At 50.4% G+C, this 13681-nt stretch overlaps 2 protein-coding genes across 3 annotated transcripts in view; both read right to left on the bottom strand.

Moving 5' to 3' along the window:
• Positions 1-948, bottom strand: part of Cnksr1 (connector enhancer of kinase suppressor of Ras 1) — an 11212-nt gene extending 10264 nt beyond the window's left edge. For both annotated transcript variants that reach the window (XM_013032969.1, XM_013032960.1), the window contains exon 1: positions 887-948. In XM_013032969.1, coding sequence (XP_012888423.1) covers positions 887-938 — 52 coding nt within the window. In that variant the 5' untranslated portion in view covers positions 939-948. The remainder of the gene's footprint in view (positions 1-886) is intronic.
• A 6933-nt stretch (positions 949-7881) lies between these two features.
• Znf593 (zinc finger protein 593) lies at positions 7882-8822 on the bottom strand. The gene is made up of 3 exons (XM_013033197.1): positions 8543-8822; positions 8262-8324; positions 7882-8166 (listed from the first exon to the last, which is right to left on the bottom strand). The coding sequence occupies exons 1-3, from the start codon at positions 8740-8742 to the stop codon at positions 8025-8027; spliced, it is 405 nt and encodes a 134-aa protein (XP_012888651.1). The 5' UTR covers positions 8743-8822; the 3' UTR covers positions 7882-8024.
• Positions 8823-13681: the final 4859 nt, after the last annotated feature.

Genomic DNA, 13681 nt, shown 5'->3' on the forward strand with positions numbered 1-13681 from the left:
GGCTCAAGTGGTAGAGTGCTAGCCTTGAGCTGAAGAGCTGAGGGACAGCGCCCAGGCCCAGAGTTCAGGCCCATGACCGGACCCCCCCCCCAAAATAAAATGCCAAAGGAGAGCACAAGGCTCTGAGTTCAAGCCCCTGGACCAGCTAAAAAAGAAGACAGGAGGAAGGGAGAGAGGGAGAGAGGGAGGGAGGGAGGGAGGGAGGGAGGGAAGACGGGAAAGGAAAAGAAAGGAAAGGAAAGGAAAAGAAAAGAAAGGAAGAAGCTCTGCTCCAAGCTGACAAGTGGTGGATCAGCACGTCCTGACTCTCCTCCATACCAGGGTCTGCACCCACACAAGGCCCTCACTTCTCTGAGTCTGTCTGATCCACTGAGTCTGGGGAGCATGTCCTCCTCCCAAGGGGAGTTCCCCAGGGGGCTGTGGAGGTGTCCCGGCCTTCAGCCTGGCCTGGCCGGGGCTGGGGAAGAGAAAAATGACACCAGCCCGGGTCCTGTTCCAAGACTGTGCAAATCACTTCCTGGCTGGGCGCCTCAGTTTCTGCGTTTGAAAAATGGGCTTCACAACCACCCAGCGGGTGGGGGGGGGGACCTGGGAGGACTTAGGGGATACCGAGGGCTTGGGCGGGAGGGGCCTGCGTGGGTTTTCACCAGCCCGTCTCCCCCCCTTCCACCCTGGCGGTCTCATGGGGTGCAGGGGCGATGGGAGCCCCCCTCTCGGAGTCCCTGGGTCGTCCGGCGTTTTCGGATCTGCCCCTCGGCCCAGCACTCAACTTGGAACACGACAGACGCTCTATGAATACCTGTTGACTAACAGACTCGGCAGGTCCTCCGGCCGGGGGACACCCCCGGGACCCCCTCCAGCCCCCCTCGGCCCCAGCCCCACCCACCTCTCAGCCAAGCCGCCACCTTCCCGGGGGTCCAGGTCTCCACCGGCTCCATGCCCGGCTCCGCCCGCCGCGGTCCGCCCGGCCCGCCCGCGCAGGAATTTCCGCTCCCGAAGCCCGGGTTGGGCGGGCGGGGCGGGCGGGGCGGGGCGGGGCCGCGCATACCTGGGCCCACGTGGCCGCCCAGGTGAGGCACCGCACAGCCTCCGGCCCCGCCCCGCGGGCATCGGGACGGCTGGGTCCGGTGGGGCGGCCCCAGAGCACTGTGACCCTGGTAACCTCAGATCTGGGCTGAGATTTCCAGACACCTGTAATCCTAGCTACTCAGGCGGCTGAGAGCTGAGGACCGTGGTCCGAAGCTAGCCTGGGCAGGACAACCCTTGAGAATCTTATCTCCAATCCATCAGGGAGGGAAAAAAAGGCATTAATGGACCTGTGGCTCAAGCGGTAGAGTTTGGAAAAGGCTGAGGGACAGCACCCTGAGCTCAAGCCCGGTCAGTACCCATCTCTCCAACTTGACTCAAGTTCCAGATTTGCAAAAGCGATACAAGCCCCTGCTTCAGAGCACGGTTTGCAGAGTACCTGAGCAAGTAACTTAAAAACGTTTGGAACTGGTTTTTTAAGCCTCTTTTAATTTGAATCTTTTGGCAGTCTAGTGAGGTTTATGAATACTTTCTCAGAATAAAGCTTTTATTTAGAGCTGCTGGTGGTTCATGCCTGTCGTTGCTGTATTCAGGAGGCTTAGATCTGAGAATTGTGGTTCAGAGCCAGCCCAGGCAGAAAAGTCTGACTCCCCCACCCCCACCCCAGTCCTGGGCCTGGGTACTGTCCCTGAGCTTCTTTTGCTCAAGTCTAGCACTCTACCACTTAAGCCATAGCATCACTTCCAGATATTTATGTGTCACTGAGAAATCCAACCTAGGGCTTCATGCATACTAGGCAAGCACTGTACCACTAAGCCACATTTCTAGCCCTGTGAGACTCTTATTTCCAGTTAACCACCAGAATACCAGAAGTAGTGCTGTAGTTCAAAGTGATAATGTTCCAGCCTTGAGCAAAAGAGCTCAGGGACAGTGCTCAGGTCCTGAGTTCAAGCCCCATGGCTGAAAAAAAAAGTCTTCTATTTATTTTTTTAAGACTGGGTCTCAGTATGATGCTCATGAGTCATCTTGCATGGCTGCCTCGGCATCACACAGTTACATGCTACACAGCCAGAGAAAATAGTACACACATAAAAAGCTTGAAGCCTGTAATCCTAGCTACTCGGGAGACAAGAATTGAGGGTCAATGTTCAAAGCTACTCTGGGTAGAAAAGTCTCTATGAGATTCTTATTTCTAATTAACCAGCAAAGACAAACAAACAAACAAAAACAAAAACGGAAGTGAAGGGGTGGCTCAAGTGGAAGGTCATTATCCTTAAGTGAAAAAAGCCAAAGAAGAGGCCCTGACATCATGCCCCAGTACTAGCACAATAAATAAATAAATAGTAAATGAAAAGCAGCCAAAGAAAGGAAGAAAAGAAAAACCAGGCATGGAGGCAATATACCACAAAACCAGTACTTAGGACACTGAGAGAGAAGGATTCTGTTTTCTAGGCCAGCCTGAGCTACATATTGACCCTTTGCCTCAATAATAAAGCATAAGCCAGGGCTGGGAATGTGGCTTAGTGGAGTACTTGCCTAGCATGCATGTAGCCCTAAGTTTGATTCTTCAGTACCACATAAACAGAAAGAACTGGAAGGGGCATTGTGGCTCAAGTGGTAGAGTGCTAGCCTTGAGCAAAAGAAGCTCAGGAACAGTGCTCAGGCCCTGAGTTCAAGTCCCAGGACTGGCATACAAAACAAAACAAAAAAAAAAGTTTTATGAACATAAAGTTCTACATATTTGTCATAATTATTTCCAAAATGATGAACAAATGCAGCAGTAGTACTCATTAGACACTATGTTGAAAATGAACTATATAACTTATGGGTAGGGATAGTAGGAAAAAACAGAGTGAAAGAAGGGTGATATTGTCCAAAATGATATGTACTCATTAGCTGGCTTATGAAACTATAACCCCTCTGTATGTCTCCTTTATAAAAACAATCAAAAATAAAAATAAAAAATATATCAAAAAAATTTTTCTGCCTTTCATGAGGCTTGAACTCAGGGCCTAGGCACTGTCCCAGAGCTTTTGTGTTCAAGGCTAGTGCCCTACCACTTTGAGCCATAGCTCCATTTTCTTAGTAGTTCATTGGTATTAGTAGTCCCACAAACTTTCCTGCCCAGTCTAGCTTTAACCAGAGATCCTCAGAGTTCAGCCTCCTGAGTAGCTAGGATTACAGATGTGAGAAATAAGATAAAAACATACCATTTCCCCACTATCTTATTTTCCAGTGAGGGCCACTGCCAATTTTTTTTTTTTTTGTCAGTAGTGGGGCTTGAACTCTGGGCCTGGGCGCTGTCCCTCAGCTCTTCAGCTCAAGACCAGCGCTCTACCACTTGAGCTACAGCGCCACTTCTGGTTTTCTGGTGGTTTATTGGAGATAGGAGTCTCACGGTCTCTCTTGCCTGGGCTGGCTTTGAACCGCGATCCTCAGATCTCAGCCTCCTGAGTAGCTAGGATTACTGGTGTGAGCCACCAGCGCCCGGCTGACTGCCAAATTTTCTAGGTATACTTTCTTCCTGTCTTTTTCCTCTTTCATTCTTTCCCTCCCTCCCTTCCTTTTTCCTTCTTCCCTCCCTCTTTCCTTCCTTCCTTCTTTCTTTCTTTCTTTCCTCTCCTTTCCTTTTCTTTTTTGGGGGTCCAGTCGTGGTGCCTAAACTCTGGGCCTGGGCGCTGTCCCTCAGCTCTTCAGCTCAAGGCTATCACTCTACCACTTGAGCCACAGCACCACTTCTGGCTTTTTTTCTTTTTGCTTATATGGTGCTGAGGAATCAAACCCAGGGCCTCATGCATGCAAGGCAAGCACTCTACCACTGAGCTACCTTCCCAGCCCCGTCTTTCTTTCTCTCTCTCTCTTTCTTTCTTTCTTTTCTTTTTTTCTTTCTTTCTTGTGTATGCAGTTTATCACTGAAGCTTAAAATTAGAACCTCACACTTTACACTCTCAATTCATTTTTTTCACTCTGTTGTTCTACCACTTGAGCCGTACCTCCAGTCTTGCATTTTGCTATTTAATTGGAGATCTCACAGACTTTTTCTGCTTGGGCTGGTTTTGTACCTGTATACTTACATCTCAGCCTCCTGAATAGCTAGGATTGCAGGTGTGAGCTACCAGCACCTAATTCTCATTCTTTATATCAGCAGATATTCTACAAATATACTTTCCAAGAACTATTTTATTTGTCACAATGATAAAAAAAAAAGTGTCTCAGCAATGCAAAATTTACTTCTGCAGAAGGGTGCACCATCAGCCAAAAACTTAGCAAGCAAGCACACAGAGCAGGCAGGTTGCTCCCTATTTATCCCAAACAATAGGATGCACTACCCTTTGTGAGAAAGGGCTCAGGAGGTTGGAGTGTCACGTAGGAATAAGGACACCAATTTGAAAGGTTCAACAAGGCAAAATTTACTTCTACAGAAGGCCATCAACCAAAAATCTGGCAAACAAACACATGGAGCAAATGGGCTGCTCCCTTTTTATCCCTAACACAGCAGGCTTTTCTCCTTTGCTCCAGTTGGTTGAGCTCAGGTTCATATCTGCTTGTGGCTAGCTAATTTGAAGTGGGCAGGAGTGTATTTACATAAGTTGAACACTAAAACACTATGAAATAAGATTAGTAGTACACAAGCAATCTCCAAACATACCCCCACCCTCAGCTATATCTTGAGCAATCTGAGATGTGTTTTCAGAGGCCTGTCAATTCCATCTTGGAACAACCAGTTAAGACAAAACCTTACATTACAAAAACCCTAGCAGTTCCTCTTTTCCTTTTGGTACTCCCAGATTTTAGCAGAATAAGCAACAAGAGCCAAGCCAGTAGGCCAAACCAGGAACTTTATTTTTTTTATTTGTGAACATACTGTACAGAGGGGTTACAATTACATGGGCAGGATAATGCGTACATTTCTTACCAAGCATTGCAGCCTCCTCCTTTGGTTTACCCTTCACATCCCTTCCCAGCCTCCCCCCTCCCCCCCAAACCAGGAACTTTTAAGCAACACACTTTGATAGAAAAGATGGTTTTTCGAGGTATGGGTGATATACACCTGTAATCCTTGCTAATCAGGAGCCTGAGGACTGAGGATCACAGTTCAATGCCAGCCTTAGCAGAAAAGTCCATGAGACTCTCCTCTTTAATTAACCACCAGAAAACTGGAAGTGGTTCTGCGACTCAAAGTGGTAGAGGGGCTAACCTTGAATGAAAAAGCTCAGGGATAGAACCAAAGCCCTGATTTCAAGCCCTGATAACAAAAGAAATAGCTTTTCTCACGTAGATGGTAGATAGATAGATACATAGATAGATAGATTATGAGTCCATACCAAATAATACATGGGAATTTGCCTAGACCGATCAGCAGCTTTTTGTTATATTTTATTATTTACTATATCAGCTTAATCAGTATATGTAGATCTGCTTTTACATTCCGCAAGTGTGTCCTCCCTCGAGGTAGAGGTGATTATCTTACGCAAACCCAGTAAAGAAGGTGCATAGCACTTGAGGAAGCTGATAAAGCACCTGACCCTCCTTTGTCTAATGCTGATTCGTGGCATCCAATCATCTGAGGTAGGAGTAGGGCTTGGGTTAGGGCTGAGGAAAGCCTGCCCAGTACCTAGTCCATGCCTAAGACTCCTAAGCACTACCAATCAAGGCCTTTTCTACCTATGCAGCCTGGCCTGGCCTGCCTGGTGGATGGGGGAGGTGCTGCTCAGACCTGATGTTGATCTCTTCTGACAGCTGCTCCTAGGGCTGGCTGGATGGCAAGCAGTGGGGGAAGGGACCAGATTTAAGGATCTGGTTGCCCCGCCCCCTGCCAGACCTAGGCAGGCCAGGGCCAGTGAGCATCCTTTGAGGTCCTGGCTCTCAGGAGGGGGTCAGAGACCTCTGTAACCTGATTTCTATTTCATGGTGCCATGAACACTTAGTATTTATGTCTGATTCCACCCCCACAGGCTGCCTGAGAAAACCAGTGCCCCTCAACATGCGATTTCGACGCCTGACCCCTGGCTACTTCCGGGTACTACAGGTAAGTACCCCTAACTGGTGGCTCTGGTAACACTGACCTCTTATTTCCCCACCATGGCTGAGTTGATACCCCTAACAGCTAGCTGTCACGTTCCCTGCCGCCTGACTAGCCAGGGCCCAGATGGGCAGTGAAGCGGGAGAGATTGGGGTGGAATCTCCCTGGGGCAGCAATGGAGTCAACATCTTCTTGCAGCTGCACCTTCTTAGCCCCTTCCTGCCTAGAAATCTCAGGTGTACCCTGTGTACCCCCAGATGCAAGTGGCCGGGCAGCTGAAGGTAGAGCCCCGGAGTCGGCTGATTGGGGTTGTAGCTACACTGCTGGCTGTCCTTGGGCTAGGTGGCTCCTGCTATGCTGTATGGAAGATGGTAGGACAGCGGCAGCCGCCACAAGCCCCATGATGAGGCACATAGCCTCTAACTTGGGCTCTGGAGGTAAGTATTTCAAAGTAGGGGAAATGCAATCTCAGAAACCGAGGTGTGTGTATTGTGTATTGGTCCTGAGGCGTGAACTTGGGGCCTGGGTGCTGCTCTTGAGCTTTTATGTTCAAGGCAAGCACTCCACCCCTTGAGCCACAGTTCCACTTCTGGCTTTTTGGTGGTTAAAGAATCTTAGGGGGTTGGGCTGGGTTCGATTCCTCAGCACCACATAAGCAGAAAAAGCCGGAAGTGGCGCTGTGGCTCAAGTGGTAGAGCACTAGCCTTGAGCTGAAGAGCTGAGGGACAGCGCCCAGACCCAGAGTTCAGGCCCCACGACCGGACCAAAAAAAAAAGAATCTTAGGGGTGGAAGCTGGGCGCCGGTGGCTCACGCCTGTAATCCTAGCTACTCAGGAGGCTGAGATCTGAGAATCGCGGTTCAAAGCCAGCCCGGGCAGGAGAGACCTGTGAGACTCCTATCTCCAATAAACCACCAGAAAACCGGAAGTGGCGCTGTAGCTCAAGTGGTAGAGCGCTGGTCTTGAGCTGAAGAGCTGAGGGACAGCACCCAGGCCCAGAGTTCAAGCCCCATGACCGACAAAAAACAAAAAACAAGAATCTTAGGAGTGGGAAGGTGGCTCAGTGGTAGAGCGCTTGCCTTGCATGCCTGAGGCCCTGGGTTCAATTCCTCAGCACCACATAAGCAGAAAAAGCTGGAAGTGGCACAGTGGCTTAAGTGGCAGAGCATTACCCTTGAGCTGAAGAGCTGAGGGACAGTGCCCAGAGAGTTCAGGCCCCACAACCAACAAAAAAAAAAAGAGAGAGAGAAATGAGAATCCTATAGGTTTTCCTGCCTAGGCTGGCTTCAAACTATGATGTCAGCCTCCTTATTAGCTAGGATTACAGGTGTGAACCACCAGCACCTGGCAGAAACCCATTTCTTTTCTGAGGATCAGTCCTTTTCTCCGTTGAAAGGAGAATAGAATGAAATTGATCTCACTCCCCCACCTTACCTTACACCTGAGCTTCAACTCAAGATGCTAAGATCCAGGGATGCTAATTCCAAGGCTGACAAAGGGGTCCTGTGCAAAGCAAGTAGCACCGAAACTTTTGCAGAGCCGGGGTTTGGGGCACTGGCTGAAGTTGAGTCAGAGCCAGGTGCTGGTGGCTCACACCTGTAATCCTAGCTACCAGGAGGCTGAGATCTGAGAATCACAGTTCAAAGCCAGCTCTGGCAGGAAAAGTCCATGAAACTCTTATCTCCAATTAACCACCAGAAAACCGGAAGTGGTGCTGTGGCTCAAGTAGTAGAGCACTTGCCTTGAGCTGAAGAGCTGAGGGACAGCGCCCAGGCCCAGAGTTCAAGTCCCACGACAGACCCCCCCCCAAAAAAAAAAGTCAGAGGCAAGTCGTATTTGTCCAGTTCCTTTATTGAAGGAAACGCATCAGAAAAAGCCATCTAAACCTCAAACCCAGAGCCAAAAAAGGTTGGCACACTCTCTCCCAGTCTAGCCCTTGTAGCATTGTCCGTGGGCAGCTCCTCTGTCCTTCATCTTCAGATAGACGTGTCCATCTCAGGAACCTCAGTGGACACTTCTGTGGGCACTGCCAACCGCTGGGGGGGCACATAGGACCCCATACCCGCTGCCCTCTCTGCCTCTTCCTGACTGTAGGGTTCGATGGTCAACTGCTTCAGCCTGGGAGAAAGAAGAATAGGAGTTGGGAGTTGACCTGATGCAAGCCGTGCCTGCCCTGGCCCCATCCCACCATCCCTCTGCTTATTTATTCGTACCTTTTTTTGTGGCCTTTGGATCGTAAATGGGTCTTAAGGTTGGCGGAATCGATGAAGTACCTCCTGCGGGGATAGGAGTGAGAAGGGTGAGGAGGTGATGCCTTTCGGGTACGCCTACCTCTGCGATCCGGGCTCGTTCCCCGACGCCTGGCCCCCGGCCTGAAGGGATGACACGAGGGCTGTGCCCCGCGTTTCTAGGGAAGAGACGGCAAAGCCCACGGCCCGGGCCTCACCGCTCCAAGTCGGCACGGCAGACCTCCTCCGCCCGGGGCTGGACTCACGCGCAGGCCAGACAGCGGTGCAGGCCGCCCCCGGGCAGGTCGGGGTCGGGCTCCGAGTCTGGGTTCGGCTTGGGTCGCGCGGCCTCCAGTGGCCGCAGCTCGCGGTGAATCTCATCCAGGTCCGGCCGCCGCCGCTTAGCCTTCATCTGGCGGGCTAAGGAGTGCGCTCGGTGCGCACCGCAGCGGCGAGAGCGGGCCATGCCGGTGACAGCAGAGCTCGAGGGTCCGGGCGGAGAGGAGCCCACGCGTAACGGCGCTTCCGGACCGCCCAATGACGTCAAGGGACGCCCGGAGGCGGGACGCTCCGCCAGACCGTCTCTGATGACGTCACCACCACGCCGACATCTCGAGCGCCCCAAGCGGCCGTGGATGGTAGTGATAGGCTCGGGGCGGGGCCGGACGAAGACCGTTCACCTAGGCCCCAGGTCGTCGGGAAGGGCTGGGGGGGGGGGGTGCCCAGGGACTTCGGGGCGGGTCATGTTGTTTGGCATTGCCCAATCGTCCCCTCCCGATTCCCACACCTTAGACTCTGCGGTAGAGTCTAACATGTTTTAATTTAATCATCTCTGGAAGGCACTGATAATGTTTGTGACATGAATAAATTAATACATGAATGACAATAAGTTTGGCATCCCAGCTTCAACTAGAAATCCCTGACACAAAGCTTCTCAAAATTCTCCAGTTATCCCCCTGGGTCTCTGCTCCCCTCTCCCAACCAAATGCATGCCTGGGGTGGGAGGGGGAAGGGGGGAAGAGGGAAAGGGAGAGAGGTGGGATTGTTTTCAAAGATCCTAGTACTCAACCAGTGAAAACTGAAGTAGTAGAGGTCAACCGGGTACCAGATAGCTCATGTCTCTAATCCTACTTAGGAGGCTGAAATCTGAGGATTGTGGTTCCATGGTAGTACAGGCAGGAAAGTCTATGAGACTCTTATCTCCAGTTAATCACCAGAAAACCATATGTGGGTGCTGGGACTCAAAGTGCTAGAGCACTAGCTTTGAACTGAAAAAGCTCGAGAAGAGCACCCAGCCCTCAATTCAAGTCCGATCACAGACAAAAAAATAAAAGAAGTAACAGAGGTGCTGTAGCAGAGGTACTCATAGAAAGACCATTGTGGGCTCTGGGTAGGGTAGGTCTCTCCTCATTGACCAGGCCTGGTGCCTTCCAGGCTATCCAGAGATAACTCCACTGGACAGGATCAAGGAAGCTCAGCAATAATTCAGGGGGTCCAGATCTTTGGAACCTGTTGCCAGGAAACAACGAGACAGGCACGTGCATCCCAAGGGACACCAGTAAGTTTCCAGGCCAGACAAAGGGGTGAAATGTAAGCTCAGGGGGGGCCCCAGGACCTTCCCACTCCAGTTCACAGAGTCTGCGTTCGGGATACAAGGCCGGGCTGGGTTGCAGGCATAGCTGGTATGGTTACAGTCACAGGAGGCTCCAGACCCAAGGGTTTTTACAAATGGAAGAGGCCTTTTCTAGAACATTTTAAGAGATAGACAATCTTAAGTATTTTGCCTCAACATAGAGATTTCTTCATTTTTCTTGGCCAATATGGGTCAAGACAAGGGTGGAAGTGGCAGAAAATTGCCCCTACCTCAGACGCCTTTGGATCAGGTTCACCTTCTGGGCTCTGTGCCAGCTAGAGAGGTTATTGCATCTTTAATGAAGTCAGTCACCCAATCCCTGGGACAGGCTCTTGGCTCTACCAAGTTCCTGAAGACAGATCCACTAGATCCTCACTGAACCACAGAAGGGAAGGCCTGGGTACCAAGCTCCTTTCCCCTGAAGCCATGAACCAGGCCTTCTGGAAAACCTACAAATCCAAAGTGCTACAGACCCTGAGTGGGGAATCTGAGGAAGAGCTGGCAGAAGAGGTGGGTACCCTCCATGCTTCCTGGGTGTGCCAAAGAAGAGGGACAGCATGAGTGAGAGGAACAAAAAGAGATGGAGGATGGACAAGAGCCTGGGGCACATTCAGGAAAGGCAGTCAGCATGGCTCAGTGTTTGGGATCCAAAAAATTCTAGAAAACTGAAGAACAGAAGACGTGGGGCCATGGGAGATGTACGCACTGTCTCCATAATCTCAAGAACTGCCTCATGGAGAAGATTCTTCTGGGAGCAGTGGGCAGTAGTCAAATGGGCAGAGTTAGTATAACAGAGCTTTCTAAAGGGCAGAGCTGAGCATGTCTTGTCTGGAGATGTACTGAGCCCCCATTTCCTAAAAGAAATGAGAAATGACGTTTATACTTTATGGGTTACTGGAGCAGCCTCTGTTTTATTATGGAGTGTGTGTGTGTGTGTGTGTGTGTGTTTCCTGGGGCTTGAACTTGGCTTAGGTGCTGACTGTGAGCTTTTTTGCTCAAGACTGGCATTATCACTTGAGCCACAGTTCCATTTATGGCTTTTTTTTTTTGTGGTGGTGGTTAACCCTGATCCTCAGAACTTAGCCTCCTGAGTAACTAGGATTACAGACATGAGTCTTGCTTAGAAAAAAATTTATAAAGCAGCCAGGCACTTGTGGCTCATGTCTGTAATCCTAGCTATTCAAACTGGGACCTGAGGATCATGGGTTCAAAGCAACCCTGGGCAGAAAAAGTCCATGAGACTTATCTTCAGTTAACCACAAAAATGCCTCAAGTAAAGCTGTGGCTTAAGTGGTGTAATGCCAACCTTGAGCAAAAGAGCTCAGAGACAGTGCCCAGGCCCTGAATTCAAGCCCTGTGTCTACACACACACACACACACACACACACACACACACACACACACACATCATTACATCCTTGAGACTGGGAACCATTTTATGTTCAGAGACTGAGATATAAGTGTCAGTCACACAAATAGATGTGACAGGGGCAGGGAGAGGGGGGAGCATAGATGGGTAGCAATGAGTTGGTGGGCAAAGCTGGGCTTATCTGAAATATTCTTATGTGAAAAAGTGCTGGGATTGAGTTCTGTGCAAATCCCCTGTGAAGGCATACGTGAAGCTGTGAACTGGACCTAGATGTTACCCAGTGTGTCTATGTTTCTATGCTTGCATGCCTGAGTACAGGCATCTGCAGGTATTGTGTTGGTGTGGTGTGTGGGTGTCTGTGGCTATGTGAGAGGTTTTGTATCTGATGGGTGAGGTTGTATACCTGCACAAAAATGAATGGCCTAACTGCCTGAGTTGAGTGTAGAGGTACTTTGTAGCACATCTATATACCATATAGAAGTATGCTCAGGTATAGGTGTGTGTGTGTGTGTGTGTGTGTGTGTATGCAATGTATGCATGCTCTTGTCCCTTTCTCTCTCTCTCTGTCTCTCTCTCTCTGTCTCTCTCTGTCTTTTTGGTCAGTCGTGGAGCTTGAACTCTGGGCCTGGGCACTGTCCCTCAGCTCTTCAGCTCATGGCAAACAGTCTACCACTTGAGCCACAGCTCTACTTCTGGTTTTGTGGTGGTTAATTGGAGATAAGAGTGTCACGGATTTTCCTGCCCAGGCTGGCTTTGGACTGTGATGATCCTCAGATCTCAGCCTCCTGAGTAGCAAGGATTATAGGTGTGAGCCACTGGTGTCCGACCTTGTCTATGTATTTTAAGTATGAAAGTGGGCAGGTTTGTGTGCTTAGGGATGTCTGCAGAGATTTATTATATAAGTGTATGTGTGTCCAGTGTATACCTGTACATATTCTCATGTGCCCTTGTGGAGGTGTAAAGTGTAGGTGTGTGTTTAGTTCTGTGGGGTTTGGGGCACCTTGTCTACCTTGTAGAGGTGTAAAGTGTAGGTGTGTGTGTGTTAGTTCTGTGGGGTTTGGGGCACCTTGTCTATATGTACCAGGCAAACAGCAGAGGAGGGAGGCCCCACTTCTCTGGGGCTTCTCTCATGTTGGGTGGGGTCTTGTGTCTCAGAGGGAGAGCCCTGCGTTAGTGGAGTCTGAGACTGCAGAACCCACTGAGGAGGCCTTCAACCCCATGTCACAGCTGGCACGCAGGGTGAGTTCTTATTCCTTTGTCCACCCCAACCCCAGGGAGCCTGACAGCTGACATGGAGCCCCCATGAGGCTATGCTGGGGTCTCCCCTAACTCCCAGTTCCTCCCTCCTAGGTTCAGGGAGTTGGGGTAAAAGGTTGGCTGACAATGTCATCTCTGTTTAACAAAGAAGATGAGGACAAGCTGCTACCACCAGAGCCTTGTGCTGACCAGTATGTGGGGAAGCGGCAGGGGGGAGGGGGTTAGGGAGTGGTGCTGGCAGGGACTTGGGATCCCTTTTCTGACATGTTGGTTCCTTCTGGTCTGTTCTTTGGGCTTTCTAACCCAGGTTAGAAAGATAAAGCAGGCCTACCTAGGAGATTAGATTAGATCTTGGAGAAAATTACCTGCTATGTTAGGATTAAGGAGCTGTACCTCCCATTAGTCTCTGTTTTTGGTCAGTGGGTCTCCCATATTGTTTACCCTCATCTCCCAAGGTAGCTTGTGATTAATACAAATCCTTGAGGGCAGCCATCTGCTTCAATTGGAGCTGGCAGAGGCATCTGGGGGTCCCAGAGGACCAGAAGGTACACCAGTTTGGGAACCAGTTTTAGCCCAGAGCTAAAGGATCACACACAAGGACTCAGTTTACCTCCTTGCTCTCCTGGCACACAGTCCATCTCTGCTCATTCCTGCAGCCTAGACACTCACAAGGCCACCCCCATCCATCCCTCCTCTCCCAACAAACCCCACCTCTTCCCAGTCCAAGCCCTCTAGACTTTTCCAGATTCTAGGTTCCTGCTTCAAGCCTCATCGCCTGTCCACCCTAAGTCCTCCTCTTACCTAAATTTAAAATGTAGAATGTCCTCAACCTATGTCCCTTAATCCTCCTTTCCTCCAAAACTAGACCCTGACTTCCTTCATTGCCTCCCATTTTCCACCCTAGACAACTCCCCACTTTAAGCCGTGTGTTCCTATTCCTCTAGCCCCGTCCCCACACAGACCACGCCCCTTCCACCACCACCACCCCGCCCCCAGGATCCCTCCCAGCTCCCCAGAGTTGGCCCTTCCTCCTCCTCCTCCCTTTTTTTTTTTTTGGTCGGTCGTGGGGCTTGAACTCTGGGCCTGGGCGCTGTCCCTCAGCTCTTCAGCTCAAGGCTAGCGCCCAACCACTTGAGCCAAAGCGCC

This window comes from Dipodomys ordii, unplaced genomic scaffold (genome assembly GCF_000151885.1).
Source record: "Dipodomys ordii isolate 6190 unplaced genomic scaffold, Dord_2.0 Scaffold6, whole genome shotgun sequence".
NCBI classification, from domain to species: Eukaryota; Metazoa; Chordata; class Mammalia; order Rodentia; family Heteromyidae; genus Dipodomys; species Dipodomys ordii.

Bases quoted from the DNA above. Each gene is read 5' to 3' on its own strand.
- Znf593 (XM_013033197.1), bottom strand. From the start codon at position 8,742: ATGGCCCGCTCTCGCCGCTGCGGTGCGCACCGAGCGCACTCCTTAGCC. The intron at 8,325-8,542 runs GTGAGTCCAGCC...CTATCCCCGCAG, and splicing joins CACCGCTGTCTGGCCTGCGC to GAGGTACTTCATCGATTCCG. The intron at 8,167-8,261 runs GTACGAATAAAT...TCTTTCTCCCAG, and splicing joins TCCAAAGGCCACAAAAAAAG to GCTGAAGCAGTTGACCATCG.